The sequence below is a fragment of the Rhinolophus sinicus genome, chromosome 2, assembly GCF_057876585.1.
Source record: "Rhinolophus sinicus isolate RSI-liver-muscle chromosome 2, RSI-T2T, whole genome shotgun sequence".
NCBI classification, from domain to species: Eukaryota; Metazoa; Chordata; class Mammalia; order Chiroptera; family Rhinolophidae; genus Rhinolophus; species Rhinolophus sinicus.
The window spans coordinates 145,703,452-145,730,661 of NC_142502.1; the positions used below are offsets into that span (position 1 = coordinate 145,703,452).

At 37.8% G+C, this 27,210-nt stretch overlaps 2 protein-coding genes across 12 annotated transcripts in view; one reads left to right on the forward strand and one right to left on the reverse strand.

Moving 5' to 3' along the window:
* Nucleotides 1–398: 398 nt before the first annotated feature.
* On the reverse strand, nt 399–20,197 carry MDH1 (malate dehydrogenase 1). Its single transcript, XM_019717866.3, has 9 exons — nt 19,886–20,197; nt 14,597–14,695; nt 13,720–13,816; nt 10,785–10,960; nt 8,724–8,846; nt 2,569–2,745; nt 1,932–2,045; nt 1,310–1,399; nt 399–741 (listed from the first exon to the last, which is right to left on the reverse strand). Exons 1-9 carry the CDS (start codon nt 19,886–19,888, stop codon nt 616–618), a joined length of 1,005 nt encoding a protein of 334 aa, XP_019573425.1. The 5' UTR covers nt 19,889–20,197; the 3' UTR covers nt 399–615.
* Nucleotides 20,198–20,393: 196 nt separating this feature from the next.
* Nucleotides 20,394–27,210, forward strand: part of WDPCP (WD repeat containing planar cell polarity effector) — a 307,863-nt gene continuing 301,046 nt past the window's right edge. For 10 of the 11 annotated variants that reach the window (XR_016020448.1, XM_088796122.1, XM_019717842.3 and 7 more), the window contains exon 1: nt 20,394–20,727. The gene's annotated coding sequence lies outside the window, so the exon portion shown is untranslated. The remainder of the gene's footprint in view (nt 20,728–27,210) is intronic. The other variant, XM_074332052.2, reaches the window with a different exon arrangement.

Consider the following 27,210-nt stretch of genomic DNA (forward strand, 5'->3'; position numbering starts at 1 on the left):
ACTACCTTTTCTTCTATCATGAAAATGACTGCTCTAAGTTCATCCAATGGCATTAAACTCTTAACAGTATTATCTGTAACCTATTTAACAGCTAATGTTAAAATCAAATTATCCACAAGGCATGAACTGAGATTTTAAAAATGTAAGTGTTACCTAATGTAGGTAATGTTTAAAAATATATTCCGGAGTAAATAGATTCATTATCACAAGGTGGATTTTCCTATTCTATTTAAATATAAGAGAATTAAGCTTTGCCTTGTAACATTTTCCATCTTGACTGCCTTTTTCTGCTTTGAAAAAGAAACAAAAATCACAACCCTTTAGGCAAGCTGGGAAATATGCAAGTTTTTTTTTGAATAGAAACAAAATATTGGCTAAAAATTAGAGTCTGAGTCATCTTCATTTGAATATATATTTTATTTAGAATGCAACACTAACAGCATGATGATAAACTGTCACAAATTTGTACCAAGAAGCACACAATCTTTAGAATGTGCTGTTTTTCACAAGTGATTTAAGTGTAGCATTATTATTACTTATTTGGTACTAGAGTCAAAGACGACATTTAGATTCTTCAGCTTTGGGGCATTTAGTAACATCGAAATGATTGTTTAGTCATGCAGAGGAAAGAAATTCAAAAGCAGTTTCTTTTTCTTCTGTTAGTTCCTTTGCAGTAAGATCCATCTTCTCACGTGAGAAATCATTAATAGGGAGACCTTCAACAATCTTCCATGTCTTATTCTGTTTGAAAATAATTGCAAATAAGAAAAAGATTTACTGATTAAACTAGAATTGATCCTCCAGCAAGTAACAACTTAGTTTGAACTTAAATCTAGACGAGTATCTGTTTTAAAGTCTGATTCTACGGAAGCAAATCCAAATCCAAAATCCAGATCTTAACAGGGAATTCTGATAAAACAAAACACTTAAATTTAAAACTCACTGAATCTAGAACAAAATCTTTAAATGAAGATTAATTAGCAAACAAAAAAACAAATGACTTTACTATGACCACAATAAAGAGTAACAATACTGAGAATTATGCTTCATTTAGAAGATACAATCAATAGGCATCTGACAGTTAGAGGCCCAACAACAAAATGTGTCTAGTGGGCAGAGTTGAATCTTGCTTTCCAGATTAATTTCACTCTTAGTGACTTGAAGTTGTGTTTCACATGATTTTAAAGGAGAGGACAATGTCTAATTTAGTAAAAGAACAACCTTTTGGACTACATTATACCATTATCAATAAAAACATACAAATATTTCCCAGTAGGGAGCAGAGGGAAATAACCCCAAAATACCTTACCTTGATTGTAACAGGGAATGAGTAGAGCAGGTCATCGGGAACACCATAGGAGTTGCCATCAGAAATAATGCCCATGGACACGAACTCTCCCTGAAAATAACAATTTTTACATTCTCATGGTACTCAGAGATTAGTTTACATAACCAATTGATACATGGACTAACAAAATTAAAACAAGTAACACTTTCTTACTACATACGTCTAACTTCATTACTGTATAAGGAAACATCACCAGGCACTTCTTTGAAAGGGTAACTCTTGTGGGTATTATTATATCTCATTCCATACTTCCAATCCATGTGTGAAATAGGCCAGAGAAACAAAACCCTCATTTTATCAGTGATGAAACTATGGCCCAATATAGGCTTTACGAAGAAAAAATAGTCACCCCACCATGTGTGCTAGGTGATATATCAATCATCTCATTTAACGCTCACAACCCATGCAAAAGATGACAAAACAGCTCAGAAAGGTTGTAACTTTCCCAAGGTACTTGGCCAGTAGGCAGCTGAGCTGGGATCTAAACCTAACCTGCCTGATGGATAAGGCTATGTTCTTTTTATATTACAGAATCAGAGGACAAAAATACAAGAGTGGCCTGTGCAAATCACTGAGTCCTCACCTCCGGGGTCCCAAACCAAATGTCTCTGACGTGGTCACAGATGGCTTTCGCAGCCGACATCGCACTGGATAGTTTCCGAGCCTTGATGACAGCAGCACCTCGCTGCTGCACAGTCTGGGCGGGGGCAGGCAGAGACAGTGTTACTGATCTTGACAGCAGCATTTTCATCAATTCTAAGCTGATCCTGGCGGGAAAGGCTGCAACCATAGCTTAATGTGCCCCCCTCCAAAATCACACAACTACCTACCTCATGTCGGCCTTCCCAAACCATTTTAGTTATAAGCACCAGTCGTTTTGAAAAGAGAAAACTACAAATCCCCACAGAAAGTTTACCATACTTCATACAAAGGTATGGATCTCTGTATAAAGAGAATCAGATGACTAGCGGGTACTCGAGTTTTTTCCACTTTAACAGTCAATCTTGACTGCCATGCAACAGATCAGATCAGACTGGATCATGACTGGCTTAGTATGACCCCAAAACAAAGTATGCAGTCATCAGACAACTGTGAAAAGCCTGCTCTCCTGGAGTCCCTCTCTCCCACTACCCCTTGGAGAACAGTCAGGCCGGTAATGGGTGTCTCTCTCATGAGTTCTTTATGCTTGGCTGTTCAGAGAGCTGCCCGATTTTTCTTACTGTGATGAAGTCTCCCTTGAGCCAGCTGTCATTTTTCAGGGCTTCATAAACACCAACTTCCTTTCCTTGCAGTTTCACCTTGGCATGGTTGACATCTGGATACTGAGTTGAGGAATGGTTTCCCCAGATAATGACATTCTTTACATCATCAGAAGTCACACCAAGTTTAAGAGCAATCTAGTTAAACAGAAAACAAATACATTACTTAGATAAATGCTTTTCACTTCAAATTAGGACCTGTTCGACAAATGCGCTTAAGATAAAAAACTTCTGAAACTTCCAAGAGAACACAAGTTAAACTGATTTGTAAAATAAAATTGCAAATTTGACTGCTTGGTAATTTCCTAAAACAGCTTAAGAATGTAAACAAACTGTGAACTGGAAATATTCTAGGATAGAATATTTAAGTAGAATGTTTAAGAGTAGAGAGCACCCTACAGTGTGTAATTAACTTAGTCTAGTGCATTTATCAAATATAAAACACCAAACAAGAGGTTAATATTGTTCAAATACATAGATGTGACCTTTGTTTTGTTGTGATCGTTATACTTGGAGTTGTCTCCTCAGTACTTCAGAGAAATCAGGTATTTAGGTACTTTCTCCATATTTAGGTGAAAGTTTCCTTACATGCCATATATAAATTAAGTAATTTTCAAATAATCCTAAATATAAAATTTTGGAGTTGGAAAGGGACTCAGATTACCAAAGTAGGACTATACATCCATATTGTATAGAGTAGGAAACAGAAGGGTTTCCTACTCTATAATGTATGTAACATACATTATACATGATACTAAAATTGTAACAGCTATAACAATCTCTAGCTGTAGGTTCAAAAAGCACTTTAGGATCCTGCAGCATGCCTTGTGTTCACATGAACATCGGTTATATAGTATAGTCAGAGAAAGTTATGTTTTGAAAGATTTAAATAAAATCAGCTTGTTTATTTTGTTATTTGCCACATAAGGTAATGTACGGGAAAAAAAATATTGTTAGTTGTATAATTTGTTCCTAATTAGACAGTAGACTTTATGATGAACCAGAGGGCAATGTTTTGGAAAAGAATTTTTAAAAGCTGATGTGTTAGGGTGATATTTTGGGTGATTCTTCTTTCCTTATTATAAGAATGGGAGGAAAAAATAGTGTGCTGGAGTCCATAGCTTTTGCATGCATAAATAAAAGCACCACTGCATCGTAGTTCTCTTTGAGCATTCACCATGTAACAAAGGGAAAACACTCTGGTACTTTAAAGCAATTAAAAACAAGGATAGTAATAGCCTCAAACTGGATATAACCCCTAAGTCCTTCAAGAATGGTTAAACAAACTGTAGTACCTCCATTCAATGAAATAAGTGGAATAAGTAGAAAAATAATAAAAAGGAATGAACTATGGATACACGGAACACTAAACTGAGTGAGAAAAAGATAATCTCAAAAGGTTACTTAGTGCATGATCCCATTTTTATAACATTCTCAACATGACAAAATTAAAGAGATGGAGAACAGATAAATGGTTGCCGGGGTTTAGGAAAAGAGAGAGAGGGTGTAACTATAAAAGAGGAAGATGGAGGAGTTCTGTGGGTGATGGAATAGTTCTATATTTTAACTATGGTGGTTATAGTAATCTATATATATGATTAAATGTCATATATATGAGTCACATATGAATCATTCATAGACATACAAAAAAATGTAAAAATTGCAGAAATCTGAGTAACTCTAGTTAAAGAGTTGTGTGTAGTCTAATCAATTTCCAAGTTTTGACAATGCTCTATGGTTATGTAATGCTCTAAGGTTATATATCTGGGTATATGGGTACCTGGGATTCTCTACACTGTTTTTGCAACTTCTTCTGCGTCTATCATTCCAAAATAAAAAGTAAAAAGCAAGCAAAACAAACAAACACAAAACAACCAAACAAAATGGATAAAGATGAAAAAGACCATTACCTAAAATGCTTGCAATGACTTGACTCATCTTCATACTAATTTATTATGTCAAGTTAAGAAGCAAATTGTCTACTTTCACTATGACCCTTAAAATAAGCTGACACTCCTTTCTCAAATCCTACAATAGTCAGATTTAAAAAATTAACTTAGGGCCGGCCCAGTGGCTCAGGCTGTTAGCGCTCCGTGCTCCTGACTCCGAAGGCTGCTGGTTCGATTCCCACATGGGCCAGTGGGCTCTAAACCACAAGGTTGACAGTTGGATTCCTCGAGTCCCACAAGGGATGGTGGGCTCCACCCCCTGCAACTAAGATTGAACACGGCACCTTGAGCTGAGCTGCCACTGAGCTCCTGGATGGCTCAGTTGGTTGGAGTGCGTCCTCTCGACCACAAGGTTGCTGGTTCAACTCCCGCAGGGGATGGTAGGCTGCACCCCCTGCAACTAGCGAGAGCGACCTGACCTGGAGCTGAGCTGCACCCTCCACAACTAAGACTGAAAAGACAACAACTTGAAGGTGAATGGCACCCTCCACAACTAAGAGTGAAAGGACAACAACTTGACTTGGAAAAAAAAGTCCTGGAAGTACACCCTGTTCCCCAACAAAGAACTGTTCCCCTTCCCCAATAAAAAAAAAAAAAACTAACTTAAAAATTCTCTTTTTTTTTTTTAAATTTTAAATCACTTCTCATCTAAACCCTGCTTCATCTAGAATTCTGCAAGTATTAGGGCTATTCAATACCGTATCAGTCTTCACAAATTATACGGATGGTTGGTTTCTGGGATACCCAGCTACTGACCTGCTTAGTGGTTGGGGTAGAGTGTGCTGTGCAATGAGTACCATTTCCTGTGTCCATGACCTGGAAGGACTTGGAAAGAAGTGACCTTACTTATATTTAGCTGGCACTATACAGAAAAAGGAAAATTTAAACTTGGGGCAAGTAACCCAAGATGTGTATTACCAAGAACTTAGAACCCATAATTCTGCTGAATAGCAGCTTCGACTGCTCCCCTACTTCTTTTGTCCTGTTGCCCACTTCCTGTTGTTCTTTTGCTCTCTGGAGCTAATCTACTTCTGTCTGGACAGCAAAGGCCAGTATTTTGCACCCATCAGATGTAGTTTCTGAGTATCATTCATGTCAGAGCTAATCTAAATTAACATGTATCCAGGATAGCAGTTCTTTGCTCCCTTAGACACTTTCATGTCTGCATATATTAATAGATTTATTAAACAGTTTTTCACTAATTCTCCAGCTCTAGCAATTTTCTTCCTCTGATACCAGCTAACTGGTTTCATTGCCAGATTGCCATGTCAGCAGACACATATGCAGTTCTGGTTGGCAAATGCACAGGGCAGTCCTGCAGGTGATAAACAGTTGCTAGGTAGCTAAACCCTCTGAATTCCAAAACAAATGATGTAATAAAACTAGTAACCGTTTATGTTCAAGAAAAATTAATCTTTGGGTTTATTTTTTTCACTGGATCAACAACTTCTACAGGAGGAACAAAGAGTTTCTTCAAAAACTTCCTAAAAGCTCTCACTGTGCCAGACTGGCGTGCTGAACACATGCCCAAAGTTAAAGTTTGATGAAATAGCTTCTTCTTCACCCAGATTTTCACCCCTACAAGGAAAACTGCTTCAGGCATTGGGACAAAGTATTACTTAATACTTCTGGAAGCCGAACATTCCAGTGCCTGCCTCCAGCAAGGTCTCAGGTGAAACAGCAAAGATGGAAGTTTGTTGGTGTTGTCATTTTACCTCTTTCTCTCTCACAACTAAATTACCATCTGGCAATCCAGAATCTACAACCGTAAGACCTATCATATTTTTTTCTTTAACTGTTAAATAGTACGTGTCCTACAGGGTCCAAGTTAGAGGCCATGCCACTCATCTGCACTAATTTCTATAGTAACTGTTCTAAAGTACCCAAATCTCCTGCCTCTAGTCATTCAAACTCCCATTCCTTCCCAGCCACCAGACTCTGGCTAAATAATAGTGAAAAAGACCTAGCCTACAGCCTAAAGGCTCTCAAGAAATATTTGCAATTTAAACTTGTTATCCAAAGACCTTCTAAATTAACTGGAATATTCAGGGAGATTTTTTTTTTTTTTTTAAGATTTTATTGGGGAAGGGGAACAGGACTTTATTGGGGAACAGTGTGTACTTCCAGGCCTTTTTTCCAAGTCAAGTTGTTGTCCTTTCAATCTTTGTTGTGGAGCATGCCATTCAGCTTCAAGTTGTTGTCCTTTCAGTCTTAGTTGTGGAGGGCGCAGCCCAGCTCCAGGTCCAGCTGCCTTTGCTAGTTGCAGGGGGCACAGCCCACCATCCCTTGCGGGAGTCGAACTGGCAGCCTTGTGGTAGAGAGGGAGCGCTCCAACCAACTGAGGCATCCGGGAGCTCAGCAGCAGCTCAGCTCAAGGTGCCGTGTTCAATCTTTAGTTGTAGGGGGTGCTGCCCACCATCCCTTGCGGGACTCTAGGAATCAAACTGGCAACCTTGTGGTTGAGAGCCCGCGCTCCAACCAACTGAGCCATCCAGGAGGCAGCTCAGCTCACGGTGCCGTATTCAATTTTAGTTGCAGGGGGCGGAGCCCACCATCCCTTGCGGGACTCGAGGAATTGAACTGGCAACCTTTCGGTTGACAGACCACCTGCCCATGTGGGAATCGAACCAGCAGCCTTCAGAGTCAGGAGCATGGAGCTCCAACCGCCTGCGCCACCGGACCGGTCAAGGGAGACATTTTTGAGGTATGGCTCTTCTCAACTCTTGGTTATATGCCTCTTAATAATATTAAAAATCAGTAATAATAATACCAGCCAACCTTGATTGAGTTTTACAATGTGACAGGCACCATGATAAGGGCTGAACATAATAGATCTTATCTCATTCAATCCACATAGCTACTCTTTTGAGGTAGATACAATTATTCTATTTTATAGCTTGAATACAGTTTCTCTCTTTTTTTGAATATACTTTCTCAAGATCACAGAGCTATTAAGTTGATTCAGGTTACTTGATCCCATTATGTAAGAACACACACAAGGGTTTGGAGTCAGGCAAATCAAGGTGGCTCCGTCATTTACTAGCTGTATGACTTAGCAGGTTCCCTGACCTTTCTGGGCTTCAGGTTTCTTATCTGTAAAACAGCGGTAATAATGGATATCTCACATGGTTACTGTAAGAATTAAGTGATAAATTACAACGTAAAGCATCCAGCTTAGAGTATAAGCTTAATGAATGTAAATTATCTTCTCCTTCACTGGGCACTTCAAAGCTGAAAATGATCAGTTCTCAGTGTACAGCAGTGATTTTTCAACTTAGACTTCACACCATCTCTTGTTAAAAAAGTTTTCTTAAAACTAAACAAAGTTGTCTTTTCCAGAAGAAAAGGGCTAAACTCATAAACATATCAAGAAATGACGAACTGTGGATGAAGAGAGATGGCCCCAAAATCACTAAGGAAAATGGAAAAAGTTATGTCTAAGACACAGAACATGTCATGACTTCCAGGGCCACCGGGATTGTTTCGATCTGAGAAAACCTAGGAACTCAGCACAGATGAGAGGAATGGCCTCTAATTTTTTTTAAAAAAGCTATTATTAATACCATGGTCACTGACCCCTTGCTATATTTATTATCTAAGGCTCCAAGGGATAAGAAAACTTGATGACAGTTAAAAGTTAGCTGCTAAGTAGTGAAAACTAGGAAATTTTATGGAAACAGGACCACGTAGAATATTTTTTTAAAAGATATAAAATTGAAAAACATTAAATATAAAATTAAAAATCTAAATGTGATTGCTTAGCTGTAGGAAAAAAGGAAGCAGAACCACACAAAACACATACAACTGAAATCTTTCATTTTATAATCTCCTATATACCTACATATATTGGACAAAAGTAAACTAAATTATGTACCATCATGTGAATTACTTAAACTAGTGAATACTTTTTAACCACTGTAGTAAGAGAACATTAGCAACCATATTTAATTATAGTAAGCAAATGAAATATAGTTCAGAAAATTAAGTAGAAAGTTCAGCCCCAGACCTTAAGAGACTAGATTTAAAGATTCCCTAATGAACTGGAATAGCTTTCTACTAAACAAAAACAACAAAAAAGCAAAAACTAAGATTTAGCTACTTTAAAAGTGAGAGAAAACGGTTTTATAAAGTTGAACATTAATATTTTTTAAAAGGCATTTTTCTTACCTGAGCTTTAGCTCTGTTGTGATCCAAACGAGTCAAGCAACTGAAGTTCTCCTTGGGGATAGACGGCGCCGATTTGGCGGCAGTCAGGCAGTTGGTATTGGCTGGGTTTCCCACCACGATGACCTAGGACGTACGGCAGGCACAGTAGTTACAGACCATACACTGATTAACTAACTGTCTTAGGATATGGCAACATGTAACATGTAGCCTTTGTATCAAGTTTGTGTATTGTTATCGTTGTAGTTTCTAGTAGGTTTCTATTCTCCTAAAAACTTTCCCCCCCTTGTTAGTATTTGCTGTGACTACTAAAAACATTTACTTAATAAAACCACCATTATGTATGTGGTTATGTAAGTGCTACACTTTCCAGGTAACACTGTCTAAGACCTAAGGTACATGTCTTTCTATTTTGTTTTGTGCTACGCAAAACACAGACAGCGTTGACTACGTAAAACACAGACAGCGTTTACGTACTTGCCACAAAAAAACAAGTAATCTAAGGCTCTACTCAGAGTTTGATTCACTGATAAAAATTTTCCTTCTTATAAAAGTAGTTCAAGAAGGAAATTCTACTTCAGCTGTTTACTTTAGGGAAATTATTATTATTTTTTAATGAAGTATGTGTTTCTCAATCTTGCCTAATCCTAAGAATTAACTGGGATATTTGCTAAAATACCGGTTACCAGGTTCCATCCACTCCATACCTATTGAGTCAATCTTTAGTAGAAAGCATTTCAGGCTATCTTTTTTATTGAGGCGGTATAGGATACACTGGATTAAAATACAGTATAGGAAAATGTATACATGGACTTTTTTAAGTTATATTAGCTTGGTGCAAAAGTAACTGCGGTTTAAAAGGTTAAAAATAATTGCAAAAACCACAATTATTTTTGCACCAACCTAAAAATCTTTAATAAAATAATTAAAAAAAACTTACTATGAAATATCAAACTTACAGAAAACTGCAAACATATTGCAAAGACTAAGTCACACATCCCTTTTATCCAGATTCTCTAATTTGTTCCATTTTTCTCTCTCTCTCTACACACACACACACACACACACACACACACACACACACAACCTCTTAGGTTTTTTTTGGCCCAGTTGAGAGTAAGCTGCAGACATGATATCCATGCCCCTAAGTACTCCAGTACCAGTGTGTATTTCCCTAAAAAGGACACTTTTGGCCGAGGGGCAATTACTGTGCAAGCCGTACTGCAACTCTAAGCAGCCAGGATATTAGCAGTCCAAACAACCTTGTAATTTTTTACTAGAAGACCTGTGGATTTCTACTCAACTCATTTCTATTATTTTCTACTAATGATTACAGAAAATAAAAGTTAATTATTTAAAATGAAGTCCATAGAAAGCAAAAATTCAGATGTCTAACCATTAGTAGAATATTATAATCGGCAACTTTAAAAAGCTTATAAAAATTTCTTGTACCTTTCTTTCAAGTCAGAATAGAGAGGAAGTGTATTAAAATCAGTAAAACCTCTAACCAGCAAGCCTTTTGCTGTGACAACTAAGTTCTAGTTCACTGATACTTAATTGGTGAAAGAAAGCTTTATCGCAATGTCAAGACAAATTTATTTAATAGAAACCAAAATAGCCTGAACATAAAGAGGAAGTCATACTGACTCAAGAGACAAACATCAAAATTTCAGGGGACTGAGAAAATCTGAGCATTCAGAAACCACCATCTCCTATTGCTGAGAAGGCAGCTTACAGCCATCTCCCTCCACAATCACACACATAAATCCAAATGTCTGAACAAATATTCCCACAAAGCTAAAAGGCACCAGAAAGTTCTATGTCTTACGGGTTTATGAACTAATATTAAACTTCCATGTCATAGTAATAGACAAAGTATCTCCGAGTACCTCTGAATATAGATTTCTATACTATAATACTATAAGAGGAAACCTCAGAAAGGAGAGCTTATCAAGCAGAACTGGGGGGGTGGGAGGGGTATAATTTTGTTTTCACTTAAATGCTGAAAGCAGAAGTTTCAAATGCTGATAATGAAAACCCCCATAAAATACTACTGTATGTCACCTTAACTGACTTCTTGGCATATTTATCCAAGGCTGCACCCTGGCATTTGAAGATTTTCACATTTGCTCTGAGTAAATCTTTCCTCTCCATGCCATCCCTTCTTGGCATGGAGCCCACAAGAATGGCCACATCCAGGTCTTTGAAGGCAACCTCTTCTTTATCTGTTGCGATGACATCTGTGAACACAACAAATATGCAGAGATACAAAACACCAAAGTCTGAGATTTTTCTTTTTCATATTGAATCTACCCAGTAATTACTTCACTTTGTAGCAAATGTTTACTTTTACATATCACATTAATAAAAGTTTTAGGGGCCTAAGTAAAGAACGACAGTTTATGAATTCAATAACCATAACATCAGTAGAAATGTCATAACATTTATTTGGTTTTCCCTATTTCAATAATTATCTCAATTTCAAATAATCTATAGCTCTTATCTTTCATAATCGGATATGATACAATATATAACCTTGTTATATATGCTAACCACCACAAATAACACAAAAGAGAAAATGATTCACCTAACCTTTAAGTTACAATTACTTTAAGGTCTAAGATATCAATCACAAATTAAAAATAATTTTTATTGAGGAATTTGTGCCAGGAATAATGCTAAGAGATTTATTTTATCAAATTTAATCTTAGTATTTTACAGATAAGGTTTAAAGAGTCACTAGCTGCCATCGAAAAGTAGTCGGGCTGTAATTCTAGCCCAGGTCATCCAGAGTTCAACCACCACACTACAGTGTTAGTCCAATAAACATATACTACTTGCTTTTCAATTAAAGAACATATATCACTGCTCTCTTTTGTTGACAGTGTTAAAAAGGCCATGATCGGTGCTATAGACTGAATGTTTGTGTTCCTCACAAAATTCCTATGTTGAAACCTAATCCCCAATGTGATGGTATTAGGAGGTGGGTTCTGTGGGATGTGATTAGGCCATGAGGATAGAGCCTTCACGAATGGGATTAGTATCAATATAAGAGGCTTCAGAGGACTGCCTCATCCCTTTTACCAGGTGAGGACACTGTGAGAAGATGGTTGTCCATGATCCAGGTACTGGGCTGGATCACCCAAAAGACACCCAATCTGCTGGCTCTCTGCTCTCTGACTTCCCAGCCTCCAGAATTGTGAGAAATTAGCTTCTGTTGTTTATAAACCACTCAGTCAGTGGTATTTTTGTTAAAGCATCCCAAATGGACCAGACAACCAAAATTCAGCATTGTCACTGGTAAATTTGTAGATCAGTGAACTTTTTTCACAGTCAGGCTGCTATAAGCCCCCAAATAGGTTATATGTAGGAACCCTACTTGGAGGGAAAAAAAAAGTTAATCTTCTTTCCCAGACACACATTCTTTGCTGAACCTTCTGTTCTCTGTCATATTCACAGCTGACCAAGAACAAGCTGACTGTAACCTGGGCCCAATAGAGAGAGAAGAGGGAACTCATCAGAAAAAGGAATAAATATGGGAAAAAGCAATAGAGGAAGTTGATTTGGAAATAGTGGGGGAGGAAAGGGAGCCAGCTGAATAATTTGGGCAGGGTAATGCACTCTTACACAACTGTGTAACCAAGTGATTTAGATGGCAGTACCCCTTCTAGTAGTAAATGTTTATTGAACATATACATGAACTCTGAGCATGGTCTTTCTTGGGTGTGCAAGTTTTGATTCGTGCAAACTTCTGGGAGAGTATTATTAATTGGATCCTTACCAAAATAAAAAGATTATGATGAAGGTATAGCTGAAGAAAAATACTCAAATTAACTTACAACTTGACCTAGTATTTTCACGAACCTTTCAATCCAAGTTAAGACTTCTGTCTTACATTTCAATATGTTAATAGTTCAATGATTCTCAAAGGCTTTTAACAGAACTCTGGTGGTTTCTTTTTTAAAACTATACAGTGTATGATTAGGATAATTTACACTGTATCTCAACCTGATGACTGGCAGATGGGATGGGACCATATATAAGGGACCAACCAATTTCCAGCCAGCATATGGCTCTGGAAGACATCATTTAGAGTTGAAAAAGTTCTCCATTACAGGAGAACTTTCTCCATTATTTAAAGTTATTTAAATAGACTTTAAATAACAACACAATGTAGACAATCTTAGGGTATAACCCTTGTACAATATTATACTTAATTAGTAAAATAAATTATATATAAACATGTTGGGTAAAAGTATAGTTTTTTACACCTTATACTGGTAATTTCTTGCTTTTACCCTTATTTATTCTTGGTATACATTACCAGGTAGTTGTAGTTCAAAAAACAAAAACGATTGTATTTTGCTATGTATAATGCATACTTTTTTGCCCAAATTTGTGAAGGAAAAATAAGGATGCACATTATACATGGGTAGTACTAATTCCGTATCTATATATAAAAAAATGTTTATAATTCTTTATGTTTATGAGTTAAAAGTGTAATTCTAGAAACCAACAACGATATCCGTATGCAAAATAATACTCTGGAATATAATTGGTTTTGTTGCACTTAAGATGAACTTGCAATGACGAAGAGTTCTTGGCCTTCTATGAAGCATAAATATTGTAAATTTGTCACCAGTATATAAAATTTCTTGTACTTTGTATCTGTTCTTGTGTTTTGTAATTATTTGTTATATAAAATTTCTTGTACCATGTGTTAAAAAGTAAATGCTAAAATTCCTTTATAATACAAAAAACAAGTACCTAAATGTAAACAAAAAAAATTTGAATTAAAAAATTAAAATGATTTTTTACACTGACAGTTTGGGCCAAAAACGTGGGTGCACATTATACATGGGAGTCTATTATACACAGCAAAATACAGTACTTTTATGAAACAACTTCTAATTGACAGTCTAGTGAACAAAAACCTGAAATCTGTTTTTTGAAAGATGTAAAATACTATAAAATCCCTTTCCTCCACTCCCCAACTCACCTTTCAGCAGGGGCAGGGCACAGTCTTGCAGTTCCATTAAGACACCATCCAGGACACCCATCATGGGGGTGATATCCAACAGCACGAGAATTATAGGCTGCCAAATAAATAGCCAGGACAGTGTCTGTCAGTGTAGGTTATGTAATTTGTCACAAAAAAACCCTCTTACAAAGTTTTTGCTTATTTGGTATGTATACATAATTCCAATTAGTCATAATTATTTTAGGTCGGGTATCTAACATGATGCCACTTTTAGAAAAACCAGCAATGATTTTCTAACACACATTCTAACCATGACTGAATTTTAAAGGAGTACATGCACAAATATCAAATTGAAGTGACATGCCCCAACTGCTTTTATTGTTAATAGCTGTATATCTGATTTCATTTCATGGAAGTATCTGGCATGAAGGGAAGAACTTGATATCCATGGATGAAGAGAATGGGTAAATGAGTAGTTTGGAAAAGGATTTTAGTGTACAATAATCTGCTGGAATAGGGGGTGCCTGCTTCAAGTAGATTTATTGGTCTGATTGTTTTGGGTCTAAAGACCATTTATAAACGAGGAAGTGCTGATTCAGCAACTTTCTCTCCCACATGACTCTCCTTAACAGTTACTGTCGTTACTGAACACCTCCTACTGATTGATATCTGCTGGCTATAGCAAGTCAACTAAATACATGATTTGCAAAGCATTTTAAAATGCTGGAGGGATGCATATAAATAAGCTGCCAGCTTCCATTTATAGCATTGTGCCTAGTACATTTATTGGGATTGTCTATTCCTTCACCATTTAAAAATTTCTTTGCAACTATATATAGGGTTTTATTGACAAGATTCTTACATTGACTTAAGATTTATAGACACTTGCCCATACCTGGTCTTTACCAAAGACAGATCCATTTCCGATACTATACAGCAGTGAATATGCAATTTGACCAGCTGCTCCAGTTACAAGGACTTTGATTGGTTCAGGCTGTAATGAGAGAGAGCCATTAACATTTTTTGTATTAAAAAGTGCTATTTTGCCTTAAAAATATTCAGGAGTTTCTCTATTGTAAGGCAGCCACACACTTTAAAAGTTAATGTAAAATTTTAAAGTCTCTTTGTGTAAAGCTTAGTAGAAAACTAACTTATTCCAGACCTGTCATAGGAAATACAGCATGCACAAATCAACTAAGCAACTTCTAGAACTTGTGTCCTTTAGCAGCATATTTATGCAGTGTTATTTAACTCTATTACATGTTATTTAACTCTATTACACTGGATTTACTTACATAATATTATCCATCTTTTTAAAGATATTTTACCACTAAAATAGGCCTAACAATGTTGATATGCATTATATGGTGATAGAACCTTACAAATCCTCTTATGCAAATCCCCCTACTCCCATCTGCTCAATAGAATCCTTTACACCAGGGAGAGGAGTAACAGTTGTTAAAATTTTCCATTTACAATGAGCCTGAGAGTTTTAATAAAACTATTAATCATGATTCAACTTAACTACTTGGAAGAGAAAAACTAAGCCTTCTTGTTTTTTTTTTTTTTTTAAAGAAAATGAGACAATGACAATATCTGGATTATAATCAATTTTAATATTAAATAATAGTAACATGTAGTGACAGGTGACAACCTGATTCAAGGGAAAGGGAGAAAAGTACAAAGAGCATACTAATTACAATAGAGCGACACTGCCTTATAGATCTCAACAGACCCTGAACAAAATATGGACAGAGGGACAAAAAGAACTAATATTCAAAGTGATGACCCTGTCATCAAAATAAAGTTAAATTAAACTCAGAGAATTAAAAAAGCAGAAACATTTTTATTAAAAAGAGCTAAACAAAAATGTTTGGAAACATAATGGGTATTTAATTAGATGGAAAATCCAACCAAGGTGAACTGTTCCTTTGACAATGTTGGGTAAATGTACTTCTACTGTGTCACCTCTATCGCTACCTGCATGAGAGAAGTGGCCCATTGAGTTGACTGGGGATAGAAGCGTTTAACTTCTTTATATTTAGAATTCCCTTTCAGAGGAGTCATGCCTCTGGGATGGAAGGAGACTATATGACCTTGAAGGGTCCTTGTAACCTTCCAACCTTAACCTCTGAAGGTCAACAGCACTTAGCAATTTGGTACCTGTAGAAAACAAAAAAACTCTCAGGAAAGAAGTGTCAACTGTTGTAGAGAAATGAATCTAATCATAGCAGACTATGCAATTTCTTCCTTATAGATGTGACCAGGTGGGAGTGGAACAAAAGGAGAAACCTATGGAGAGAGTTTCTCCCTAACTGTCTGGGTTTCTTTCCCATCCATATCTCTAAATATACAAAATGTGATAATTCCCCAAATAAAACAATTTTAATACAATACATATTTATGTTCCCAAATAGACTTTAGGTTTCTAAAGAACACTAAAAGTTATTGTATATGGTTATTTTCTATCATTGGCCTTTACATGTTTTTAACTTTGAAATTTTTCTCCTCTTCCTTGGAAGGAGAGTAAGTGAGAAAAAAAAAAAAATAGAGGAAGAAATTATTCCCCCTCTCTCTTTAGAATGCAAGATCCTTAATGACAGGGGCTTTGTCTATTTTATTTATTGTTGCATCCCAACTACCTAGAACAATTTCCTTCCCCATAGCTGGAACTCAAATACTTGCTGAGGGAATAGCTAGATCTTATAAAATTACTACCAAAAACTTGGAAATATAAAAGAAGTGTCTGGAAGCAAAACTAACATACTTTTAAAAATTGTTTAAGATATTATACTTATATACACTTGCATTGAGAATGTTGGAAACTTAGTGGCAATAATTCCGGCTATAGTTAACAAAATTATTCTATGTCACTAATTCTAATGATATACTCTTACAAATTGAACTGTTACCTCACTTCATTCATTAAACAATACACCAATGAACCTCTGTTATTTACCTGGTACTATTTTAGGCCAGAGGGCTAGAGAGGCAGTAGGGCATAATAGTAAAAGAGACGGCCTCTAGAGCCAGAATTTCTGGGTTGGAATCTTGACTCCACAACTCATTGGGTGTACCGTGTTTCCCTGAAAATAAGACCTAGCCGGACAATCAGCTCTAATGCATCCTTTGGAGCAAAAATTAATATAAGACCCGGTTATATAAGACCGGGTCTTATATTAATTTTTGTTTCAAAAGACGTATTAGAGCTGATTGTTTGGCTAGGTCTTATTTTCGGGGAAACACGGTATGTTCCTGGGCAAGTAACTTAACCTCTCTGTATTCAGTTTCCCCTGGTAATAATAGCAGCTACCTAATAAAGTAGTTGTAAGGATTGAGAGAGTTAACACACAAAGCGTTAAAACAGTACGTAGCAAGTACTGTAATTGTGGATCTCTGTCACCATAGAGTTTTCCTCTAAGGACTCTTAAAGCCTGTTGTTTTCTATTTACATGTCCGTTACTCTCTACTAGACTGAACGCCCCCCCCCCCCCATAGTTCAGTTCAAACTAAACTGAGAGCAGTCCACCTTTGACTCAAATTTGTACTCCATATAGTGTTCAACAAATATTTGTTGACTGATTTAAAATAAGGATTTAGAAAACTATAAACACATGCTATTCAATGTAAAGCAAGTTCAGATAAGAAATGAGAGGGAAAATGAGTATCACTATCCATAATGCTTAATCTCCCAGAAAGTCAGTTAGATGGTTAGAACAGAATAATGCAGTCAATTTTAGGCATTAATTTTAGCTACTCAAAAAATGTGTTCACAGCATCAGTCCTTAGTGAAGGGGTTGTGGCCAACTAACGAACAGCCACTAATTTCACCTCAGCAGTTTCCTTCTGTATCTTTGAGCAAATTATTTTCACAGGTAGGTAATTCCATCTTGTTAAAGAGTAGTATGAAGCCTAGTTAGTGTCTGAATGTTTGATGATGAAAAGAGAAAGAACTGTGTATTTGGTTCTTTCTGCTCTTTGCAACCTGGCATTTGAAAAGCAGGAGGGTGGGAGATACCCACTGACTTTTCACAATGTTGCATTATGAAGACAGGTTACTATTCTTTGCTTAGATATCTGGGCAGTCTGCCAAGATCCAAAGAAGGAATGTCTTTGCTCTTGGCAGGGCATTTATGACCTTCCTGCAGATGCAGGCTCTGTCTTGCGCATGTGCTGAAGTCTCAGTCATGTGCTGAAGTCTCAGTCATGTGCTGAAGTCTCAGTCATGTACTGAAGTCTCAGTCGCAAACCTTGAATTTAAGTATTCCTTCTGTTATTCTACAGAAAGATACATGTATTCCTTTTTTGCTTTGTAATTTATATATATTTCTGTAATATGAAAGTCAAACAGTATCATTCAGATTCCTTCATACAATTTATTCTTGCTGTCCCTCCCTTCTGACTGACGGACACAAGCAAAGAATTACCTTCTTCTTCAAAAAAAAATTTGCTCTGAATAGCTTAAAAGAGATAGCTCTTTTCTAACTCAGTGATTATTTACACACTCCTGAGGAGGCATGGAAATCCAGAGAATCTGCTGTCAGTTTTGGCGGACAAGATTAAACCTCATAAATGTTTGTTACCTCCTGCCCAGTGACCTTCCAGGGGTGAGGCCTAGCTTGATCTACTGTGTAGCAAAATAACACAAGAATTGGGGACCAAGGATCCCTCTGTGACCTTGGGAAAATCATTTGACCTCATCAGCCTACATTTTAAAATGAGAGGAAATAATCTCCAAATTCCCTTCCAATTCTAGAATTCCAATATCCTGAATTGCAAGGAATAAAGCTATCAAGTAATACAAATGCTGATAACATAGTTTAGTTTGTATTTGTAATATAAGCTTCTATCTTCATCCAGAACCTCAGTTACTAAAAATAAATTTTCAGAAAGATTTGATTAAATGTCTGTATGACACAATATGGTAAAATGGAAAGAGGGTGAGACCCTTGGGGGCAAACTGTTGTGTGACCTTGAGCAAATCACATTCTGTCTGGGTTTCAATAAACTCAATTTTAAGATCTAAAGTGGGGAGATTTCTCAAAATTATCTTTAAAAGTTCTAAAATTATGAAGGCTGCAGTTCTCTAAGTACCTCTGCTTTCTTGCTAAGATTATTGAGTCAGGAACCACTGAAACCATCATTAAATGACTAATTGTGTTATCTGACAAAAAAAAAAGTAGGAAACCTAGGTTTAACACTTATTGAGAATTAGTAGCTATACCCACTAGCCCAATTCCCTTGCCTTGAAAAAATGTCTTTTCAGATTCTGGAAAATTTCCAATCCATTCAAATATTTCCCCACACTCCCCACCCATTTTGGTATTTTGAGATACTGGAGGAAAAATAGTCTCAACTATAAATACAAGCACTGAAGCAATTTCTCTGTCTGATGTCAAATGTCACCTTCAAACAGCGTGCAGATCATTCCTACGTCAGAGTTTCCTCACCAACCCTCCCCCTTCTCCCTTTCAGCGGAGACAAGCAGTAATCAAGATATCCAGAGCTTCATGACAAGGTGGTTACATTGTATAACATTTAAAAGTAGTGGTTCTAGATTTCATAACTCAGAGATCAGTAAGAATATCTGCAGTAGTTATTTGGCTACCGATGCCGTCACTGCAAGTCCTGGCACTACAAAAGCGGCTCAATTAACAGGTTTTAAACGACATTTTGTGAAAATTAGATATGGCTGAAACATCTCTCAAAAATGTAGATCATAATCTGTAGCACCTGATACACACTATCTTTACCGTTGAGGGCCTCTTGTTTTCAAGGGCTTTGTGAGAAAAGCTCTTAAAAACACTGTGGGCATAAAACGGGGGAAAAAAATTAGGACTACTCTCCCTGCCTCCCCCTACCCCCATATCAAATCCCATTATCTGTTTCCGAGAAAATCCGCAGTTTCATATTTTGTACCCCCGCCAACAGCAGGACTAAGATCGCACCTTTCCAAGGATAGCGATTTCTCTAGAGTCCTTCTAAGAGCCCCGGCCAAGTGGAAAGCAACCCTTTCCCAATTACTGGGTCACTGCGACAGTTCCCAGAATGTGAGTCGGGGCTTTCCAAAGGGCGCGAAGGACAGTAGCTTGCACAGCCGCCCCCTAAAAGTCCTTCAAGCGCAAGAAACCCCACATAAAGGCGCAAAGGCCAGAGGTGGGCTGGATCCAGGGCCCACACTCACCATGATTGGAAACTGCGCGGACAATTTCAAGCACCTGCAAAATGAGCTTGAAGGAGTCAGGTCACCTCTACCGCGGAACAGACTCAGGGGAAATTGAGCGGTGAGAGAGAGAAAAAGACAAGGCTCCCGACCGCGGCGCCCTCTGGGAACTGTAGTTTATACTGCTCTGTTTCTTGCGCAATCTCCAGCGCACTTCCTTCAAGTGTTGAACTACACTTCCCGAGGTCAGAGGGTCTGCTCAAGCCCTTCTGCCTGCGCTCGTCATCGCTTGCAAAGTAGTCCCGAGGGCGAGCCGCTGTGATTGGAGAACCGCGGGTTGGGCTCGGAGGAAAGGACTGCCGGATGGCGCCCAGCAATTGGCGAGGGCGAGAGGTGTTTGAGGAGTGTGTGCGTCAAGGGAGTAAAGTCAGACCTCTTAGGTACACCACCCACACGTGCACAAATGAGACTTTATCCTCCCGCAAGAGTAAAAGTGGGAGGTAAAGAGACCTTCCGCTGCGTTCAGCCGGCTCGACCCGGAAACAAAATCTTTTAAAACAGTATTCGTACTTTGAAGGGGCGGGAGGAATTGACGTGTCGGGAAGACTGAATGGCTTCTCGTGTTGCTAAGCGACGAGGCCGGGGAGCCAGCGCTTGCATGGGCCGCTGGGGGGTACCTGAAGAATAAGTAGCGGCAGCACCTCCGAGACTCAGAAGACCGAGCGAGCGCGCCGCGCCCTCCCGGATCCTCCTTCCCTAACCAGGGTAGCCTCCACCCCCGGTTGTGTCCGGTGACGAGGTGAGGGGTTTGCGGCGACGCCCCCTCAGGCGGCCAGGGCCCTGAGTCTTCCCTACCCCGGAAGGTGAGTCCGGGTGGGAGGACAGGGGGTTGGTTTTCTTTTAACTTGAAGGTCCGGGATGCGGTTTTGCGCCGTCCGGCGTTGCCTTTATCTACCTGGGTGCTGATACACTAGGCGGGTGCCCGCAGGCTCGCGGGTTCATTCGCGGCGCAGAGTGTGGTGACAAGTGTACTGGAGGGCGTAGTGCCCTGAACTTCGCGTAGTGCCACCCTCCATCCCCCGCTGTAAGATACAGCTCTTTTGAAGTTAAATGAAAAATACTGAGCGCCCGCTTTGTGGGAGGTGAGCCCCTCCCATCCTGGAGCTCACAGTCCACGAATCTAACTTTTTCTCTAAGTCTTCTGTGAGTGTTGACACTTTTTTGCCCGTTCTCTTTTGGAAACGATGCTTTTTAAACTATCTTGACCTTTAAATTATGTCACACCTGCATTTCTAAGGAAAGCGTGGCACTGAATGGGAGACCGATTGTTTCAGGCAGCCTCAGCTGGTAAAACAATTTAAGAGGTTTTCACTTATAATTAATGCTGCCTTAGAGAATTGTTGTGCTCTCTGAAACCTTGCTTTATGTGGTTATTAAAAGGAAGATGTGCTACTCTGGATTAGTATATATGTAATGAATATGAATGAAATATCTATACTAGATAACATTGGTATAACTTCTGTTTTTTCTCTATCATTGGTAAATGAATGCCAAGTGGTAGCTTTCAATTTTTCTCTTCGGTTTTAGAGGGTTTGTTACTGTGGGAAAGGAACATAACACCTTACTTTCCAACTTTGATCTATCAGTAGCATTTATCATAGCCGAATGACTCTCCTTGAATCACTTTATAAACTTGGAAATCGGGCATCATACTTTCCGGGTTTTCTTTTTGTGTCACTGTTTGCCCCCTCCCAGTGTTTCTTGCAAGTTGGTCTTTACCTCTGACCTCTTAACATTGGAGTGCCTGTATTCTTTATCTGTTCTTAATCCCTAAGTGATCTAACACATGAGTTGCATGGTTTCAAATGCCACTTCTATGTCAGAAAACTCCCAACATGCAAACGTACGTTCTTTAAGTTCCTGATTTTTTTTTAAAGCTCTAGAATGCCTTGTCCAAAACTGTAGCCTCTAGTCTCACATGGCTGTTTAAAATTAAATAAAATTAAAAATTCAGTTTCTCAGTCATACTAGCTACATTTCAAGTGCTCAGTAACCACATGTGACAGAATGTGGAATATTTTCATCACAGAAAGTTCCATTGCACAGCTGCTAGAATTTAGTGGAAGCAAGGCATCAACCAGAGCAGGAACAGCTGCAGCATATCTTTTGGGGGCATTTTTTTTTTTTACCACTGTGTTCCCTATGGAGTGCAGAGCTGTTTGTGATAATACACAGGAAGGGTCCTGTCAGCAAGAAAGAAACCCAATTCTTGTCTTAACTGTTGTCTTTTTATTCTGGAAAACACACATTAACAGTCTAGGTGTGTCGGTTTAAAAGAATGTTTATGAACATTACATTGTCCTCGATCTTGAACCAGACTTAGCATGAGCAAGCCCACGTCTTCAGGAGTGGTTGAGAAAGCAGAGTGTCACGCAGGGCGGCCTGCAGGGTCTCTGGTCCCGCTCCCCACATAAGAACACACGATGTGGCTAGGCCAAAAAGGAACACCCACGGAGCCATAGGTAGGGGAGTCATACCACTATAGTTTCACTGGAGGCTGGATTCACACGACGTGCGACCTGCTGTCCGCTTTTCTGCCAACTGACCGACTCCCCTCGCTAACCTCAGTCCGCACTTGCCAGCCACCACCTTCTTGCTAGCCACCATTTTCTGCTAGCGAGGCCATGGCAGTTATATTAGTGGCCAATGGCTCACTGGTTACAGCTATGGCCAACTAGCCACAGCTGATGGCCATCCAGTCACAGTTGATGGCCATTTACTACCTGAGCCAGCACCTTTTTATGTGAGGCCGAGAGCCTGGAAACAGCTTTCTGGGGCTCTGTCCCCACACAGAGGCATTACCTGGGTAACACTGAACATTTGTCAGCTGCTGTCTACTGTTCTGGAATACTTATGTACCTGCCATATTTTAAGGGGATGAAGAGCATGTCCCATATGCAGAGGTTTGAGATAGAATGACAGATTCAGACCCTACAAATAATGGGGGTTAGGAGAGAGGAGCCCAGTTGGGGTGTCTGTATGTTAATGTGTGTGACATGTCTATATTCATATGGACTTGTTATGAATTTTCATAATACATGTTTTACTTCGAAGTATTTGCTCTCTATGACCTTACCTCTATTATGAGTTCTGTCTATTAAATGTCCATCTGGTTTTATAATTTATATTTTCAGTTTGAATTAGATAAGCATGCTTTTTGTAAATCAAATTTCACAACAATTGTCATTTCTAAGAAGTGAGAAAGATGTCTGGAGAAAGGCCTAAGGGGACTTTAAATGTATTGGTGGGTGGGGAAAATATAGGGTATTCATTTTACTATTTGTTCAACTATACTCACTATCCAGCTTAACAAAGAATATTAATACAAATCCCTTCCTGGGGATAATGTGCTGACGTACTCACACATATATTCATTCACTTTGTGTGTATATATATATTTTGTGATTATAAAAAGAAAGTAAAAAGTTAATAAATAATAAATCAATGTTTTTTCCTATTCCCTACTAACTAGAGATTATGAAAACTTGTTTTATGTCACTGCTTATGGCTTTACATGTAAAAAATACTGCTGTATAAGCACAAACATATCTACATTTTCCCATAAATGTATCCAAAGGCTGATATATTTATGCCCATTGTCTAAAAAAATTAAGACATACAAAAAAAATCTGAAATGGATCAATTTATCATTCATAGAAAGTGGAGAAGTGTGGGAAGAGCTAGATCTTGGACAGTAAGTAGAGGTATGGGCTGGGGCAGGGACAGGGAAGTGGGGGGAAAGAAAGCAATTAAGTGTCAAGAACTTACATAGTAAAGTGAAGTTTAAAAAGGAGGGAAGAAAATCTTACCAAACATATTCATTTGCTTTATACATCTTATCTTTAGAGAACTTAATTGCTGTTGCTCAAACATGTCCTTCAGTTTTCTGCCACCATATTTTATTTATGCTTTTCCTCACTGAAATCTCATCCTCTGTGTCAGCCTGTTAAACTGTATTTCACCAGGCTCTCTCCAAGTGCTTTGGCCTCTATGAAGCTTTTTTCTTAACTCCTGAGTACAGAATTTCCAACATATACAAAATGATGAGATAGAATAATTTCTCAAGTCATCATCCAGCTTCAATAATTATTAACATTTTGCCAATCTTTGTAAATATGTCTCCTCTCTTCCTCCCTCCTCCAACATTTCAAACATCCAGGATACCGTGAATACCCTTTATAGTGGTCTGAGTTCAGGAGACAGAACTATGCTGGTTATTTAAAATTGAATATGATGAATTGTTAACTAGAACAAGGGGAGGAGTGGTTTAACTACTGAAAGGGGTAAAAGAGCTCTGAGTCTAAAGGTCCTAGAAGTAGCAGGTGCAAATAGTAGTTTTTACAATTAGGATGGGGAAGAAAGACCCCATGGGTGAGGGCCTTTCTTCCCAAAACTTGGATTCAAGTGTCTTTAAAAAGGGCATGTCTACCATGGCTACAAGATCTATGGGAGTGCCCACTGTCAGGGTGGGACCTCAGGCCACAGCTCATCTCCTCAGGAGGGCTTTGGGCTCCCACACTGAATAACAATAATAACAGAGGACCAGAATCTGGAAGGGAAGTGTCTCTCTGCTGCTGTCACCTTACGGGGGGTCACTCCATTGCCCTCTCTCAAGCTGGCAAAGGAGAAATGTTTACAAAGATTAGTTCCAGTGTCTTAAGCAGGGCAAAGAAAGGTAGATTTGGAGCTTAGAGGTAATAAATTGATAACTGGCACAATCCATCTAATTTCCACCATAATTGTTAAGCATTTTGCTATATTTACTTTATCGTGTATCTATATACGTCTATCCATCCGTATGAAGTTCTTTTTTATGTGTTTTAAATTTTGGATTTACAAATTATCTGCAAAACTAATCTATGGTGGGGAAAAAATTAACAGTAGTTGCCTTTAGAGATGGGAATTGGGGTGGGGATTGACTAGGAATGGGCACGAGGGAACTTTTGGGTGAGATTAATGTTCTATGTCTTGATAGGGGTTTGGGTTACAGAGGTATAAGCATTTGTAAAAATTTGCAAATGAAACACTTAAGATTTGTGCATTTCATATATATATATATATATACATTTTATCTAAAATCTGTAAAAATTATAAAACTCTAGTTAATGATAGGTATGCTGAAATATTTAAGGGTGAACCATACTTATGTCTGTGACTTTCTTTGAAATGCATTAAAAATATAAGATGTATTAATGGATGTACAAAGGGATGAATAGTTATTATCCATAAAAAGCCAAAATATAAAGAAAATACAGTAATATGAGGAAATACTGTATAATAAATTGTTAGAGAATTTAGGTGGTGGTCACTGTACAATGCTTTCAATTTTTCTGTATCAGTTATTAGACTGATCATTTCCTTGAGTTCAGAGACTGTGTCTTATATATCTATATGTACCTCATAGAATACAGCATGATGTCTTCTTCACAATAGGTATAAGCAAAATACCTTTAAAATTGCCGTTGTGGAAGCTGGAAGACTAATCATGGCTTGATGAACCTAATCAGTTTCAAATTTTTCTAAGCAGAAATTTTGTAAATGCACATTATACATAGTGGAAGATGATTGGAAGAAATTGTGAAATACCAAGCATATCAGTAATTTTACAGATGTAATTTGTGTAATAAAAATTGGTTATCAGTTTTTTTTGTAAATAGCTTGTTGTTAACTTGTTTATCAAATCATTTAGCTAAATTATCAGGCTTAACCTTTAGGCAGAATTAAGAAATTAAGATTATAAAATATATAATTAGCAAAATTATCTTTTGTTCCAATATGATATAGCTAAAAAAATTTTTTTTCAGTGACATTCAGTATTCTTTTATATTAGTTTCAAGTGTACATACAGTATAGTGGTTAGACATTTGTGTAATTTATGCAGTGATCCCCCTGATTAGTCTAGTGACCCCCCCGGCTCCCCCCCACATTGTACATAGTTGTTGCAACATTATTGACTATATTCCCTGTGCATTACTTTACATCCCCTTGACTATTTTGTAACTACCAATTTGTATTTTTTTAATCCCTTCACCTTTTACACCCAGCTCCCCAACCCCACTCCTCTCTGGCAACCATCAATTTGTTCTCTGTATCTATGAGACTGTTTCTGTTTAGTTTGTTCGTTTATTTTGTTCTTTAGATTCTACATAAAGGTAAGATCATAAGGCATTTGTCTTTCTCTGTCTGATTTATTTTACTTAGCATAATACCCTTTATATCCATCCATATTGTTGCAAATGGTGAGATTCCACTCATTTTTATGGCCGAATAGTATTCCATTGTATATATGTACCACTTCTTCTTTATCCAATCATCTATTGATGGACATTTGGGTTGCTTCGATGTTTTGGCTATTGTAAATAGTGCTGCGATGAACAAAGGGGTGCAGATATTTTTTCGAATTAGTGTTTTGGGTTTCTTTGGATAAATACCCAGAAGTGGAATTGCTGGGTCATACGGTAGTTCTATTTCTAATTTTTTGAGGAACCCTCAAACCATTTTCCATAGTGGCTGCACGAATTTGCAATCTCACCAACAGTGCACGAGGTCTCCCTTTTCTCTGCGTCTCACCAACACTTATGGTTTGTTGATTTATTGACCAATATGATTTAGTTATTATCTAGTATGCTTAATTTGCTTGGGGAATATACAGTAGTTAGCTCCATCTAAATGGAACTACTGAGAACTATAGATGGAGGCCCAGATAATGGGCATATGTTACTCTTATCCTTGCTTGCAGGCCTTAGAATTTATGTTGCAAAATGCTCATTATAAAGATAAATTGCAAACTGTCCCCAAAAGATGGATTGACTGGGTAAGGATGGCCTTCTGTAGCGTTGCTTCTAAATCTAAGTTCCCAGCTCCTTTTTCATTTCAGTGCCTTAGTTCCCAATTCTGTTTTTGTAATACCCTCCCATAGTTGGGGTACATTTAAAGAATTGTGGCATGTAAGAATTTAGTTATTTATATGTTCAATTTAAAATATAGCCCCTGGAAATGAATCACGTTTTCATGATTTACAGCTGAGATTTGCAATGTGATGTCTTCCTTGGTCTGTCTAGTTCATATAAAAAGGACTCATAAATTTAACCATATTGTTTTACATTTTGCAAAAAGCATATATATGTGTGTATGTATAGTGAATACATATTGAATATATATAATATTGCATTCTGTATGATTTAATCTTGAAGTAGAATGAATATTATACTCCTTTTACAGTTTAGGAAACTCAGTTTCAAAGGTTACGACTTGTACAAGGTCTTCTAGTCATGTCTTGAGAATTA